Source organism: Vulpes lagopus, chromosome 2 (assembly GCF_018345385.1).
Source record: "Vulpes lagopus strain Blue_001 chromosome 2, ASM1834538v1, whole genome shotgun sequence".
In the NCBI taxonomy this organism is placed as follows: domain Eukaryota; kingdom Metazoa; phylum Chordata; class Mammalia; order Carnivora; family Canidae; genus Vulpes; species Vulpes lagopus.
In genome coordinates, this window is record NC_054825.1 from 158,616,624 (window position 1) to 158,632,349 (window position 15,726).

Here is a 15,726-nt window from a genome sequence, read left to right on the forward strand (position 1 = left end):
ATTGCTGAGGCTAGGACTTCTAGTACTATGTTGAATAACAGTGGGCATCCCTGTCATGTTCCTGATCTTAGGGGAGAGGCTCCTAGTGTTTCCCCATTGAGAATGATATTTGCTGTGGGCTTTTCGTAGATGGCTTTTAAGATGCTGAGGTATGTTCCCTCTATCCCTACACTCTGAAGAGTTTTGATCAGGGATGGATGCCGTATTTTGTCAATTGCTTTCTCTGCATCTATTGAGAGGATCATATGGTTCTTGTTTTTTTCTCTTGTTGATATGATCTATCACGTTGATTGTTTTATGAGTGTTGAACCAGCCTTGTATCCCGGGGATAAATCCCACTTGGTCATGGTGAATAATCTTCTTAAGGTACTGTTGGATCCTATTGGCTAGTATTTTGTTGAGAATTTTTGCATCCATGTTCATGAGGGATATTGGCCTATAATTCTCCTTTTGGTGGGGTCTTTGTCTGGTTTTGGAATTAAGGTGATGCTGGCCTCATAGAACGAGTTTGGAAGTATTCCATCTCTTTCTATCTTTCTGAACAGCTTTAGTAGAATAGGTATGGTTTCTTCTTTAAACGTTTGACAGAATTCCCCTGGTAAGCCATCCGGCCCTGGACTTTTGTGTCAGACATTATTTCTTGGTTTGTTTTTCAGTCCTGTCCTCTTGTCTGCTTCTAGGACTGTGATCACATGGAGGGTAGATCTCCTGTTAACACGCCAAGGGGCCCATCTCCTTCCCTAATGTGTTCCATCCCATGGCCAGTACTTTCTATTATTCGTCTTTCATCATCTCTGTGCTCTCCATGCTGTCATCAAGTCCAGCCATTCATGGAGCCTTTTATTCTGATTACTGTATTTTTTTCCCATCTAAAATGTCCATTTTTGCTCTTCTTTATATATCTTTTATTTCTTTTTTTTTGCTGAGATCTTCTATTTTCCACTTCTCCTCTTCCTTCTTTTTAGATTTATCTGAAGCACGTGTTTGTGTCTAACGGCTCCTTGCAACATTCTATTATGGCTACTTTATAGTCCTTCTCAGGTAACAGCACCTGTGGCATCTGAGAGCTAGCATCTGTGCACAGTGCTCTTTCCTCACTCCACAGGTGATTTTCCTGGTTCTTGTTATGATGAATGATTTTTTAAAAATTGAAACCTGGGCATTAAACATTATTTATTCATTTATTTGAGATAGCGAGAGAGAGCGAGACAGAGCTTGGGGGATGGGCAGAGGAAGAGGGAGAAACAGACTCCCCGCTGAGCAGGAAGCCTGATGCAGGACTCAATCCCAGGACCCTGGATCATGACCTAAGCCAAAGGCAGATGCTTAACCGACTGAGCCACCCAAGTGTCCTGAAACCTGGGCATTTGGATATATTTTGAGGGTCTGGATCCTATTTAAATCTTCTATCACAGAAGTCTTTCTCACACATTGCTGGGGTACTGACTCATTACTGCCAGGTGGAAGGCACAGTCCAGGTCCCCATGTGCCCTCCTGTGACACCTGCTGTGTTATTCCTGGGGTCTTCATGATTTTAGCTGGGCAGCCACCTTTGTTCTGCTTTTTGGAGTATTCTTATGTTTCTTGTTCATGTGATGTAGGAATTTCAGCTGTGCTTTATGTAGGGAAACATACATCCACTTCCTCTTGGCCCCACATTGAACATCTGAAATGCAATCGATTTTTGTATTTTTTTAAAAAGATTTTATTTATTTATTGATGAGAGACACAGAGAGAGAGGCAGAGACATAGGCAGAGGAAGAAGCAGGCTCCCTGTAGGGAGCCTGATGTGGGACTCGATCCCAGGACCCCGGGATCATGACCTGAGCCAAAGGCAGACACTCAACCACTGAGCCATCCAGGTGCCCAATCACGTTTTGTATATTGATGGTATTTCCAATGGTATGGTGTAAATCCTTTTCAGATTAGAGTAATAACAGATCTTTATATCATTTTGGATAGTCCATGCACACAATTTTGTCATCCATGAATAATCAATACCATTTTATTCTATCCATTCAGTGCTTATCCTATTTTTTCCCCTTTATTTAATTGGTTGGTTCTTCTTGTCAGGTTTTCATGTCAATTTCTGTTTTTCTGGCCTGATTAAATGTGCTAGGGAAGTGTTCTTTCTTTCTTTATTCTCAAGGGAAGCCTGTGAAAATTTGGTATGTGTATGTGTGTATGTGTGTTCACATAATTATGTGTGCAGGTGTGTCTGTGTGTCTGCACATGTTCATGTGTTCATAAGGCCTGTATGTTCATTGTGTGTTCATGTGTTCCTGTGAGTGTATTCACATGTGTTTGTATGTATGTCAGTGTATGTCCACATGTTCACGAGTGCAAGTATGTCATGTGTCTGCATGTGTTTTTGTGTTCATATGGGTCTCTGTGTTCACATGTGTGTTCATTTGTGCAAGTATGTCTGTGTGTCCATATGTGTTCACATGCTCCTGTGTGTATACGGGTCTTGTGTTCATGTGAGTGTGTTCACATGCATGTGTGTTTGTGTTCACATGTATTCATGTACTTGTATGCATGTGTCAGTGTGTGCTCACATGTTCATGCATGAAGATGTGTCTCAGTGTTCACGTATGTTCATATGTTTGTGTGTATATAGATGTGTCTGTTCTTGTGTATGTAAGTGTATCCTTGTGTGTCCATGTGTGTTTATGTGTATTCCTGTGTTCTGCATCTGTAGGTGTGCTCATGTGTGTTTGCATGTTTGTGCGTTTTCACATATTCATGTGTATGTGGCTGTGTCCATGTGTCTGTGTGTGTGTATTTCATGAGTGCATCAGTATTTGGAGGCATTCACCAGTGGAATTTTCTAGACTCAGTTCACTTTGTCAGAAAAATTTTAATTACATATTCACCATGTTTTTATACATACAGCAATTCTGATTTTTCTATTTATTCCTGTGACCATCATTTTGGTAACGTATATTTCTTTTTATTTATTTATTTTATTTTATTTTATTTTTTTATTTTCATTTTTAATTTTAAATTATTTATTTTTTGGTAACGTATATTTCTGTTTCATCTACATTTTCTAATATTTTGTCATAAAATTGTTCATAATATAACAACCAATAACAAATGAACATAATACATTCTGTTATTGATTTAAAGTCTGTAGGCTGAGATGCCATACTGATAATGGTGATGTAAGCCTTCTTTCTTTATGTTCCTTGGGTGTTGTAGCTAGGATTTATACATGTGATTAATATTTGCAAAAATGAAGATTTTAGGTTTATTGATTCTTCTCTATTTTTTGTTTGTCCTCATTAGTAGCTTCTTGTATCACTATAATTTCCCTCCTCTTACCTTCATTTGGAATAATTTGCTATATTTTTCCTTAAATTCTTGGTATGATACCTTGGGTCATTGATTTGGTTCTTAATTTTCCCATTTCATAGGTTTGATGTGTAACATTTACATTATCCCTCAGTGTAAACATTCTCTCATTTCCATTTTGGTTTTCTCATTAAATTCCTGGGTTATTGAGAAGTCCACTGCTTTAATTTCCATAGTGTAGGGATATTAGCTATCTTTGAGGGCAGAACTGGGTGACTTGCAAAGGGTCCCAGGAGTTCCTAGTGGTCTGTGTGAGGAGTCCAGGCTGGCTGGTAGCACCCACTATGGGCAGGTCCTGTGCCTTCCTTGGGTTCTTGGGGTCTGGGTCCTTCCTGGGCTAGTGAATGGCCAGAGCAGCATACATGCTGGGCTCTGCTGGGGGCTCCCCTGACTGGGAGGAAGAGGATGCACTTGTCTTCTGTCTGAGGGTCAAGTGGTTCAGCTGAACGTAGGTCACATCTGGGGGGGTGTCAGACGCAGCAGCCTGCAGCAGGGGAGAGTGAGAGGGGAGGTTGGCATTGGGGTGGGGAGAAGCCAGGGAGATCAGAGAAGACAGGGCCCACCTGACTGTCCATCCACCTATCTTCCTCTGCTTGTCTGTCCTCTGAGTCCTGCAATCCTCCTGAAAGGGAGGAAGCAGGAGTGGGCAGGACCTGCCTGGGACTTGATCATGAGTAGCTCACCTGGGCGTACATGTCTCCCTGGGGTTCTTCATCCTGTGTGTTCTTCTGCAGACAGACAGTGAAGGGGAGGTTTGTCTCCTTGAATTCACTCCATCACTTCAGTCACTTTGCCACACTGTGGCCAGAGTAATGCTTTCAAACTTTCAGGCAGATTAGATCACTTTCCTGCTGGACTCTGCAGGGACTTCCTGAGCCTTGAAGCATGTGATGTTTTCTTTCTATGGCTCTGGTTCTATTCCTGACACTGTTTCTTGCCCATTTGGCACCAGCTATATGACCCATGTTCCTGAAAAACCATGTTGTTGCCTCAGGACCTTTGCACTTGCTACTCTTATATCTTGTTTTATATTTCTTAGCCTCACTTTGTGCTTGAGGATGCTGCAGCTTCTTTGCATATTGTCTGACACCCACAAGGAGAGCTCACTGAGTATGGTTCAGTTTTGCTTACTGTTGAGCTTGCAACACTAGGTGGGGCCTGGTAATATTAGACTGCTCGTGCTCCTCTGCTGAGTGAATGAATGAAGGAGGCCTAGAGACTTGTGGGTGATTCACTTCTTCATGCACCCTGTTGAGATCTGGGTATGCATCCCAACAACAAGAAGTCAGACAGTGGATGGGTAGCCAGACATGGGGAGGAGGGCCCAGGAGGTCACAGCGGGATGACCCAGGTACCCAAGAAGGGAGAGGGTACACGTGGGACAGAGCTGAGACAGGGTGGTGTGAGGACAGAGAAGCATGTATCGGATTAAGTTTGGCACCAAGAGGACCCTATGGTCCAGATGGGAGCAGGGGTCTCACCCGATGGTCCAGCTCGACCCCTTCCTCAGGCCATGTGTCTTGCACAGCAGCATCTGTGGAGTAGAACGGGGTGTGTGTCTTGGCGGGTTCCCTGAGCTCTCTCAGGGGTGCAGGCCCAGACGAGGAGGCTGTGACGCAGGGGATCCAGGGATGAGGTTAGGTGCTAAGGTCATGCATGTGGGAATTGAGTCCTCACCCCTTACCCCAAACCTTCCCAGCCCACCCCCAAGGCAGCCCCTTCCTCTCACAGAGGGTTTCCTCCTGGGTGGTAGCAGCTGGGCCAGAGCTGGGGAGGAGAGATGGTGTCAGAGGGCATGCAGGGGGCGGGTGGGTGGGAGTCTGGGGGTCTGTGGGCAGGAGTTACCTGTCCTGCAGGCCTCTGTCCTTGGGCTCTGGGTCTGCATCCCCTGCCGGACATTAGGAATCAGCATCCCTCTGGGATGGAAGGTTACAACCTCCCCGCTCCATGTGATACCAGGGAAAGGAGCCCTTCACCCGCATTGCCTGTGTGTTTCTCCATCTCTCAAGATTGAAAAGAGGGGAGCGCCTTCTATTGGCACATGGGAGCCAACCTGGGTGTTTTCTGTCTAGACTCTCTGACTTGAGATTCTGTAGAAGTGTCCTACATCGGCCTTTCCCACCTCTCTGGGTTCCCTCTGGCCACTGCCCTGAGTCCACCCTGGGTCAGCCCACAGAGCACCACCACCCCTGGGGTGCCTCAGCCCCTTCTTACTCGACTTCCTGCATTTGCCCCAACGTTGCTGTTGGACCAGGAAGAGGATGAGGAGGCAGAGCATCAGGATGAAGGCCACCGAGGCCCCGATGAGGACGTACAGGTACCAGCTAGGACCTTGGGCAGGAGCTATACCATGAATGAGCCAGTGATTCCATTTTACTGAGCGCCTACTGTGTGCCAGGCACCTGCTGGGCTCTGTGCTTGCACCTGTGACTCTGACAACAATCATGCAGCAGGGGATTGCCGTCCCTCCCACCTGCTCCACAGACTGTAAACTGAGGCACAGAGGGGTCAATCACGTGTCCCAGGTCGTCCAGTGTGGAGGTGGCAGGGCTGGGACATGAAGTTAGGATGAAGGTTCCCTGTGCTCTACTCATGCCTCCCCTGTGAGGTCACCACTCCGAGGCTCTGGGCTCCTCATTTGGGGCAGGATCTGTCCCAGCATCTTCATCCTGAGCTGAGGGTCCTTCCAGACCTCAACACCCCCAGCCATCAACTTCCCTCCCCTCCCCTCCCCCTACAATATCACTGTCACTGCTGCAGAGGGACAGACACCTCACCTAGAATCATGACTTGGGTAACTTCCCCATGAGCCCTCCTCTCCCAAGAGGTCAGAGCCATGGTCAGAACCAAGGACAAATCTAATCTGGGCCATGACTCTCTCTTTTACACTTGGGGAAACTGAGGCCCACACATGGGAGAGGCACGTCCAAGACAGGGAATGTGGAGGGTCATGAAGTGAGGGTGTAACTCAGCCCTGATCCCCATGACCCACCCACTACCTCCTGACAGAGACCCTCACTTACCCTCAGAGACTCCTGGGGTCAGTAGAGGGTCAGGGGAGGGCCTGTGTGCTTCCACTGCACCTGCTGCCCCTCCCCCAGATGGGTCCCCACCCCTCCCTATCCCATGAACACCCAGCCTCCTCCACCAGCCGAGACCCCAAGTGCCCATCGGCCCCCTTTCACCTCTGAGAGACTGGAACCAAAGCCCCTGGACGGACGCCCCTGTAACTCACCAGCTGTTGGGCTGGATATTGTGGGTGGGGGGCCATGGTGTCCAGAGGATCCTGGGCAAAAAGACAGGAGGGGGGGCAGGAGCTTCCCTTAAATACCCTGTCTATGCTCACACTCCTCCTCTTCATTTACCCTGAGGTTCCCAGGTACTCCTCCTCCTCCACGTGGAAAATTCTGGTGACGGGGGCGAGGGAAGGGGCAGGAGTGGGAGGGCAGTGTAAAGGGTGAACTCCCTCAGAGCCCCTCTCTTCCATCCCAGCCCCGTGCTCTTGTGGGCACAGGGCTCTGAGGACAATGTGGCATATGAAGGAGACAGGGTCAGGGGCCCTCACCTGAGACCAGGATCTTCACGGGGACACTTGGGTGTGACAACAGGTAGGGGGAAGTGTTGAATGAGCCATAGCACCTGTAGGTGCCCCTGTGGGCTGAGGTCACAGGACTCATGGAGAATTCCGCCTGGTACAGCCCAGAAGAGTATTTTGATCTAAGACGCAGTGGGGGATTGGTTGCCCCTTCCTTGGACAGAAGGAAAATATCCACAGAGCTCAGTGACTGACACAGCAGGGTCACATTCTCTCCTGGGGCCACAGTGGGTCCTGGCTGCACCCGGAGGGAGGGCGTGTAGGGGAGCTGTCCTAGAGAGAGGAAGGGTGGGTGAGGGGCTGTCCAGCCCTAGTTCTGACCTGAATCTCTCTGTGTCCTCTGAGTCTCTCCCATCCTCATCCCGTATTTCTGTCTCTTCCCTCCCTGGAGACCCCACCTCCCAGGTTGGCCACCATCACCTGGGCTTCCCTCACAGGGACCTGTGTAGAGTCTGGGGCTTTCCCGGCACCGTGGCCCCTCACCTGCGACCAGGATGTCCAGGGGGCCACTGGAGGCTGACCACTGGGAGGAGAGGTTGTGTCCGCCGTAGCATGTGTACCGGCCCCTGTGGAAGGGTCTCACTGAGCCCAGGGGGAAGTCTGCCCCAGAGAGCCCAGCCTGGGACTGCCAGCCATGACGATGAAGAAGGTCACGTGCCCCCTCCTTGGACAGAGCAAATCTGTTGTAGCTGACATCAGAGAGACACTGGAGGGTCAGATTCTGTCCAGAGGTCACAACAGGGCTCTGCTGGATCCGGAGGGAGGGTTTCCCCAACACACCTGGGAAAGACCAGCCGTGGATTGTAGGGGCTGATTACCTCAAACCTCCCTTCTTCTGTCCTAATCCCCAGGTGTTATGTCCCTCACCCTCGGAGTCTCTGACCTGTGACCCCTGTGGTCCCCTGACCCCACCCTCACATCTGGGGCTTCCCTGGTAGGTTAGTCCCTGAAACTTGTCTGGTGCCTCAAACCATGGATGGGATGAAAACCAGGCTTTCTCACCTGAGATCAACAGCTCCAAGGGGTCACTGGGGAGTGACCACTCCTGGGGGGTGTTGCTGTAATAACCATAGCATCTGAATGTCCACATGAGGCTGGGGATCACAGGCCCCACAGGGAACAGGGCCCAGAACCCCATACTAGGTACTTGCTGGGAGTTCCGGGTCCAGAACAGCTGGCGTTGTCCTTCCTTCATCAGGACGAACCTGTGGAATCCTGTCCATGAACCACACTGGAGGGTCACATTCCCTCCTGAGGGCACGATAGGGCTGGGCAGGACTGAGAGGCTGGGTTTGCTGTGTATCCCTAGGAGAGGGGAGGGGCTGTGTTAAATGGGGCTCAGATCCCACCACATGATCCCCAGGGATGGGCTGTGAGAGGGCGACACCCTGAGAGCAGACCCTCTTCCTGAGGGCAGAGCCTGGGCTGGAGACCTGAGTGGGTTCACACCTGTCACCACCAGCTCCAGGGGGTCACTGGGATTAGACCAGGCAGTGGTGCTTCTATAGTAACAGTGATATTGTCCTGCATATACATCTGTCATGTGTGTGATGGAGAACTTAGCCTTGTCCTTGAGCTCCAGTGCAGGCTGTCTGTTCCAGGTCCCTGAGTGTCTTTCTTTATACAGGAGGTACTCCTGGGCCTTCAGGCTCCCCTGACACCAGATGGTCACAGGTGCCTCCCAGGGGACCACAGAGCCTGGCTCAGCCCAGATGGTGGGTTTGGGGAGGTTCCCTGGAAGGTAACAGGCTGTGTCACAAGACCCTCCCCACCCCCAATTTCCAAACCCCCAAAGGGGGACCCTCTGTCAGCCCAGAGCTGCTGATCTCTTTCCTCCCTGCCTGGTGGGTGTTCTCTGTCCCCAGTGAGGAGGTGGGAGTGGGATCCCTGGGGACAGACTCACCTGCCTGCAGTTGGGTCCTGGAGCCCACACTCAGCCCTGGAAGAGAGTCCCTGTGAGAGGTTCGCCCCAAATCCTGGACAGAACCCCTCCTCTCCATGAGCCTCCTGAGCCTGGGATCTCTGACAGGCCAGGGCCTGGCTGTGGGGCAGGTCCCTCCCAGAGTAAGGCATTCCCTCCCCTCCTTGGCTCTCACCTAGACAGAGCAGAACCGTGAGGGTGGGGGTCATGGCCGTCTCCTGTCTCTGGCCCAGCTGTAAAGATGGAGGGACCTCGGTGCCTGCAGGACAGATAGACACACAGGGTGTGGCCACTCAGAGCCCAGTCCTCACTGTCACGGGGTTATCACATCATCAGCCCCACAGGAAGGGGAACAGCCAGTCCCAGAGGCCTAGCCTGGCTCTGGTGTCCTTGAGGCCACTGCAGTGGATCCCGAGGCTTCCTGAGATGTCCTGTCCTGGTGAGGAGATCAGGGCATGTCCTTCCCTCCCAGAGCCTCCCCCATGGGGTCTCCTCCATCTTCAGCACATCCCTGGGGTCCTCACCATGGACGGGGGCCTGAGGCCGAGGTGCTGCTGGGGACATGGGTTCCTGCTGTGCTGTGGAGCTCATGTCAGCACAGACAGATGTGTGACATCTCTGCATAAGTCAGGTGAGGTCACTGAGACAATGAGCCCTGAGGAGAAATACAGGCAAATAAGGAAGGAAATACAACACCTCTCCTGTCCCCCGAGCATGGTATTTCTTTCTCTCACAGCTTCCATGGACTTCTCAATTTTCCTGTGACATCCTCCACATCCTCTTCCTCGGAACACACTTCCAAGTCTATCCAGCTCATTAATACCCCTTGTTCCTGGGGCAGAGCCATCCTCGCATAGGGGGTCCTGTGTGTAGGTGTTAGGGGACATTTTTTTGGGTTATGGCTCTGATTCTGAAGGAAGATGGACCTTTTTTTTTTTTTTTTTTAAGATGGACCTTCTTTGAAACAATTCTGCATCATCCACTGCCTGCATCACCTTGGGCAGTAATATCCTTGCTCTGAGCCTCAGTTCCCCATCTGTAGGATGTTGTCCTGAACTGCACCCCCAGTGTGGTTGTGGCAATTTGGTGTCAGGTCCCAGAAGGGATGGGTTGCAGTGAGTTTCCAGATCAGGTAAGACCAGCATGGGCTGGTTCCTGATATGTTGATGGGATCCCATGGCAGACTCTGCAGTCTGGTGGTTGTTTCGTGTGCCCACTGGAGACCTTGTCTGCTCAGAATCCCAGGACTGCCACTTACAGTATGTGTGGAGTATGCAGTCACAGACACATGCAGAGAAGCAGGAAATGAAATTTGCAGATAGAGGTGGAACCCAGCAGGGAATAGGGAACTCAGCTGAGTCTTCATTGGTTTCTGGGACCTCGGAGGAGTTGAAGGGAGGGTGTTTCTACACTTATGGATGCAAAGGGGGATCCCAGGGTCTTTTCAGTGGGGAGGGCTCCAGCAAAAGATTAGGCTGTATCCTCTTGAGAGAGAAGGAGGGCTTTGGGGTAGATCCCTGAACCACCAGATGTAGCTTCCTCTCTAGGACTGGAGTCATACTCGCACAAAGAGATAAGAAAAGGTTTCCAAGCACCTTACCATAGAGAGAGACTGGGAGGAAGGCATTTGTAGAACTACATGTTCTTAGATAGTTGACTATGTTCACTCTCAGTAAGCAGAATGCCAAAAGTTCAGGTAGAACAGATACCGAGGGAGTGCCTGGGTGGGTAGTCCTTTTAAGCAACTGCCTCTTGTTATTGGCTCCGGTCATGATCTCAGGGGTTGGGATCAAGCCCCATATCAAGCTCTACGACAGACTCTGTGCTAAGCTCAGAGACTGCTTGTCCCTCTGCCTTTACTCCAGCCTATCTCTCTCTGAAAGAAGGAAAGAAAGAAAGAAGGAAAGAAAGAAGGAAAGAAAGAAAGAAAGAAAGAAAGAAAGAAAGAAAGAAAGAAAGAAGAAAGAAAGAGAACAGTAACCCAGGATGGATAAGATGAGGTGCAGGATGAAGGACAAATGGCTAAAACATAAGCATTGGAAGATATCACAGACAGACACACCTGCACGCACATGCATACACTACACACGTATGCACACACATGTACATAGGCACATGGGTGTACACACATAGAGAGGAGCACTCAGAGTACAGGTGATGCGTGACTAGAGCTTGGACTTACCTGAAGGGAGAGGGTAATGAGCACTTGTTCAGAAATGTAAATACGCATATTAAATTTGAGTGCGATTCTCTAAAATGAGAAATGACATGACTTCCAACGTGCTTGGTGTAATTCAGTGAAACAGTATTGTCTCAGCCTTATTGAGCTAAAAAGGACAAATAGTAATGGTATAGATTTCAGGTACATAACGTGGTATTCTGATATATGTATATGTTGTGTAGTGATTCACCACAATGAAGCTAATTAATATATCCATGACCTCACATGGTGAACATTTGTGTGTGTGTGTGTGTGTGTGTGCATGTGTGCGCGTGTGTGTCTCTGTGTGTAAGCATGCATCTGTGTGTGGAAGGAACATCTTAGACACATCTTCTGAAAAATATTCCATGCTCATGGACTGGAAGAATTAATATTGTGAAAATGTCAATGCTACCCAGGGCAATTTACACATTCAAGGCAATCCCTATCAAAATACCATGGACTTTCTTTAGAGAGTTGGAACAAACCATCTTAAGATTTGTGTGGAATCAGAGAAGACCCCGAATAGCCAGGGGAATATTAAAAAAGAAAACCAAAATCGGGCATCACAATGCCAGATTTCAGGTTGTACTACAAAGCTGTGGTCATCAAGAAAGTGTGGTACTGGCACAAAAACAGACACATAGATCAATGGAACAGAATAGAGAATCCAGAAGTGGACCCTCAACTTTATGGTCCACTAATATTCGACAAAGGAGGAAAGACTATTCACCGGAAAAAGGACAGTCTCTTCAATAAATGGTGCTGGGAAAATTGGACAGCCACGTGCAGAAGAATGAAACTAGACCACTCTCTTGCACCATACACAAAGATTAACTCAAAATGGATGAAAGATATAAATGTGAGACAAGATTCTATCAAAATCCTAGAGGAGAACACAGGTAACACCCTTTTTGAACTTGGACACAGCAACTTCTTGCAAGATACATCTATGAAGGCAAGAGAAACAAAAGCAAAAATGAACTATTGGGACTTCATCAAGATAAAAAGCTTTTGCACAGCAAAATAAATAGTCAACGAAACTAAAAGACAACCTACAGAATGGGAGAAGATATTTGCAAATGACGTATCAGATAAAGGGCTAGTTTCCAAGATCTATAAAGAACTCATTAAACTCAACAGCAAAGAAACAAACAATCCAATCATGAAATGGGTAAAAGACAAGAACAGAAATCTCACAGAGGAAGACATAGACATGGCCAACAAGCACATGAGAAAATGCTCTGCATCACTTGCCATCAGGGAAATACAAATCAAAACCACAATGAGATCCCACCTCACACCAGAGAGAATGGGCAAAATTAACAGGACCGGAAACAATAAATGTTGGAGAGGATGTGGAGAAAGGGGAACCCTCCTGCACTGTTGGTGGGAATGTGAACTGGTGCAGCCACTCTGGAAAACTGTGTGGAGGTTCCTCAAAGAGTTAAAAATAGACCTGCCCTATGACCCAGCAATTGCACTGTTGGGGATTTATCCCAAAGATTCAGATGCAACGAAACGCCGGGACACCTGCACCCCAATGTTTCTAGCAGCAATGTCCACAATAGCCAAACTGTGGATGGAGCCTCGGTGTCCATCGAAAGATGAATGGATAAAGAAGATGTGGTTTATGCATACAATGGAATATTACTCAGCAATTAGAAACGACAAATACCCACCATTTGCTTCAACGTGGATGGAACTGGAGGGTATTATGCTGAGTGCAGTAAGTCAATCGGAGAAGGACAAACAGTGTATGTTCTCATTCATTTGGGGAATATAAATAATAGTGAAAGGGAATAGAAGGGAAGGGAGAAGAAATGTGTGGGAAATATCAGAAAGGGAGACAGAACATAAAGACTCCTAACTCTGGGAAATGAACTAGGGGTGGTGGAAGGGGAGGAGGGCGGGGGGTGGGGGTGAGTGGGTGACGGGCACTGAGGCGGACACTTGACGGGATGAGCACTGGGTGTTATTCTGTATGTTGGTAAATTGAACACCAATAAAAATTAATTTATTAAGAAAAATAAAAAATAAAAAAATATAAATAAATAAAAATAAAATCATGAAATAGCCAAAAGACATGAACAGAAATTTCACCAAAGAAGACATACACATGGCCAACAAGCACATGAGAAAATACTCCGCATCATTGGCCATCAGGGAAATACAAATCAAAACCACAATGAGATACCACCTCGCACCAGTGAGAATGGGGAAAATTAACAAGGCAGGAAACAACAAATGTTGGAGAGGATGCGGAGAAAGGGGAATCCTCTTGCACTGTTGGTAGGAATGTGAGCTTGTGTAGTCACTCTGGAAAACTGTGTGGAGGTTCCTCAAAAAGTTAAAAATAGACCTGCCCTACGACCCAGCAATTGCACTGCTGGAGATTTACCCCAAAGATACAGATGCAGTGAAACGCTGGAACACCTGCACCCCGATGTTTATAGCAGCAATGTCCATAATAGCCAAACTGTGGAAGGAGCCTCAGTGTCTATCGAAAGATGAATGGATAAAGAAGCTGTGGTCTATGTACACAATGGAATATTCCTCAGCCATTAGAAAGGACAAATACCCACCATTTGCTTCAATGTGGTTGGAACTGGAGGGTATTATGCTGAGTGAAGTCAGTCAATCAGAGAAGGACAAACATTACATGGTCTCATCCATTTGGGGAATATAAAAATTAGTGAAAGGGAATAAAGGGGAAAGGAGAGAAAGTGAGTGGGAAATATCAGTGAGGGAGACAGAACATGAGAGACACCTAACTCAGGGAAATGAACAAGGGGTAGTAGAAAGGGAGGTGGGCGGGGGTTGGAGTGACTGGGTGATGGGCACCGAGGGGGGCACTTGACGGGATGAGCGCTGGGTGTTATGCTATATGTTGGCAAATTGAACTCTAATAAAAATATACAAATAAAAAAAAGACACATCTTCTAAGTGAGTGTGCAGTATACAGTTGGGTCTTGTCTGCTGCAGGCACATCCCTGTGTGTTACATCTCCAGAACTTACTCTTCTGCATGGCTAAGACTTCATATCCTTTGACTCACATCTCCCCATCTCCCCCTTGCCCAGCCCCTGAAACTACTATTTGACTCTGCATCCAGGAGTTTGCCTATTTTAGATTTCACATATCAGTGAGATCACCCTGCCCTTGTCCTTGCGTGTCTTGCTCATGTCACTAGGCATAACATCGTCCTGGTTCACCCATGTTGTCCCAAATGACAGGACTTCCTTTTTCAAGGCGGAATAATATTCCATTCACATACATACCATATTTTCTTTATTCAGTCATCTGTAGACCGACATTGAGGTTGTTTCCATATGTTGGCTGTTGTGAATAATGCTTCAATGACCCTGGGGTTGCAGAAGTCTCTTTGAGAATCTGATTTCATTTACTGTGGACATAGAATCAGACATAGGATCTCTGGAATATGGATCATAGGGTTGCTTTATGTTCCATTGTTTGAGTCCATCTGGTCTTCCACAATGGCTGCACCAATTTTCATTCCCACCAGTTGTATACAAAGGGTCCATTTCCTCTCCATTGTTGCCAATGCTTGTTATAACTTGTAATTCCAATAAAAGCCATGCTGCCAGGTGGGAACTGGTGTCTCCCTGTGGTTCTGACTTGCATTTCCTTGATGATGTATGATGGCTGAGCACCATTTATACATACCAGTCACTTGGATGTCTTCACTGAGGAATTCCTGTTCAGGTGCTCTGCTCATTTTCATGTGGGTTAGGGTTAGGATTATCACTAATATTGAACTGAGTTGTGTGAGTTCCTTATATATGTGAAAGCTATCCCTTACCGCATGAATGGTTTGCAAGTATTTTATTCCATTCTGTAAGTTGCCATTTCACCCAGTTGACGATTCCTTGGCCGAGCAGATGTTCAGTTTGATAATCCCACTTGTCTCTTTTTGCCTTTGATGCCTACGTTTCTGGTGTCATATCCAAAAAGTATCATTGCCCACATCGATGTCAAGAAGCTTTTCCCGTGTGTTTTCTTTTAGTAGTTTTATGGTTTCAGGCCTTACCTTTACATTTTTAATACACGTGAGCTGATTTTTGTGATGTGGCCTGTGGACATCCAGTTTTCTCAACACCATTTATCCAAGGGCCTGTCCTTTGTCAGTCGTACTCCTGGTCCCTTTGTGTTAGATGAGTTATCAGAGGCTCTTTAAGCCAATTACTTTGAATTGTCAGGCAGACCCCTGAGTGGCTCAGTAGGTTAAAAATTGGACACTTGATCTCAAGGCAGTGAGTTCCAGCCCCCTGTTGGCCTCAGTACTGGGCACAGAGCCTACATTTCAAAAAATTAAAAAAAAATCAGAGCAATATGAATTGTAAGGCAGTTCACAGATCTCCACTGTTTTCATGGTCAGCTAATGCAGATGTGATGTTTCCTATGGCAGTGTTGCAGTTCCCTGGTTCTTTGTGTTTTTTGTAGCTTGGCTTTGGTGTCTATACATCAAAAGAAGTGATCACCTCTTCCAATCTTTATAGAATATTTAAGAAAAGGATGGTTGTCACCAGACAGTTTGATGAAGGTCATATTAGCTGCTATAATACATGGAAATGAGACTAAATAAAATGAAATAAGTAGATAATTAAGCACAATAATTGAAGGCAAACTGTGA

The 15,726-nt window shown here is 47.4% G+C and overlaps 1 protein-coding gene across 6 annotated transcripts; it reads right to left on the minus strand.

Annotated features, from left to right (window-relative positions):
* Positions 1–2,840: 2,840 nt before the first annotated feature.
* Positions 2,841–9,132, minus strand: LOC121484308 (leukocyte immunoglobulin-like receptor subfamily B member 3). 6 transcript variants are annotated; one of them, XM_041743355.1, is made up of 13 exons: positions 9,049–9,132; positions 8,856–8,891; positions 8,402–8,686; positions 7,955–8,257; positions 7,436–7,732; positions 6,923–7,225; positions 6,593–6,643; positions 5,572–5,700; positions 5,203–5,245; positions 5,087–5,124; positions 4,839–4,891; positions 4,041–4,085; positions 2,841–3,841 (listed from the first exon to the last, which is right to left on the minus strand). In XM_041743355.1, exons 1-13 carry the CDS (start codon positions 9,080–9,082, stop codon positions 3,695–3,697), a joined length of 1,764 nt encoding a protein of 587 aa, XP_041599289.1. In that variant the 5' UTR covers positions 9,083–9,132; the 3' UTR covers positions 2,841–3,694. The 6 variants fall into 6 exon arrangements, 4 of the variants coding, with proteins under 4 accessions (XP_041599289.1, XP_041599290.1, XP_041599292.1 ...); XR_005985987.1 differs by having other exon boundaries at positions 3,739–3,841; positions 4,041–4,326; XM_041743356.1 differs by lacking the exon at positions 4,041–4,085.
* Between the last annotated feature and the right edge of the window lie 6,594 nt (positions 9,133–15,726).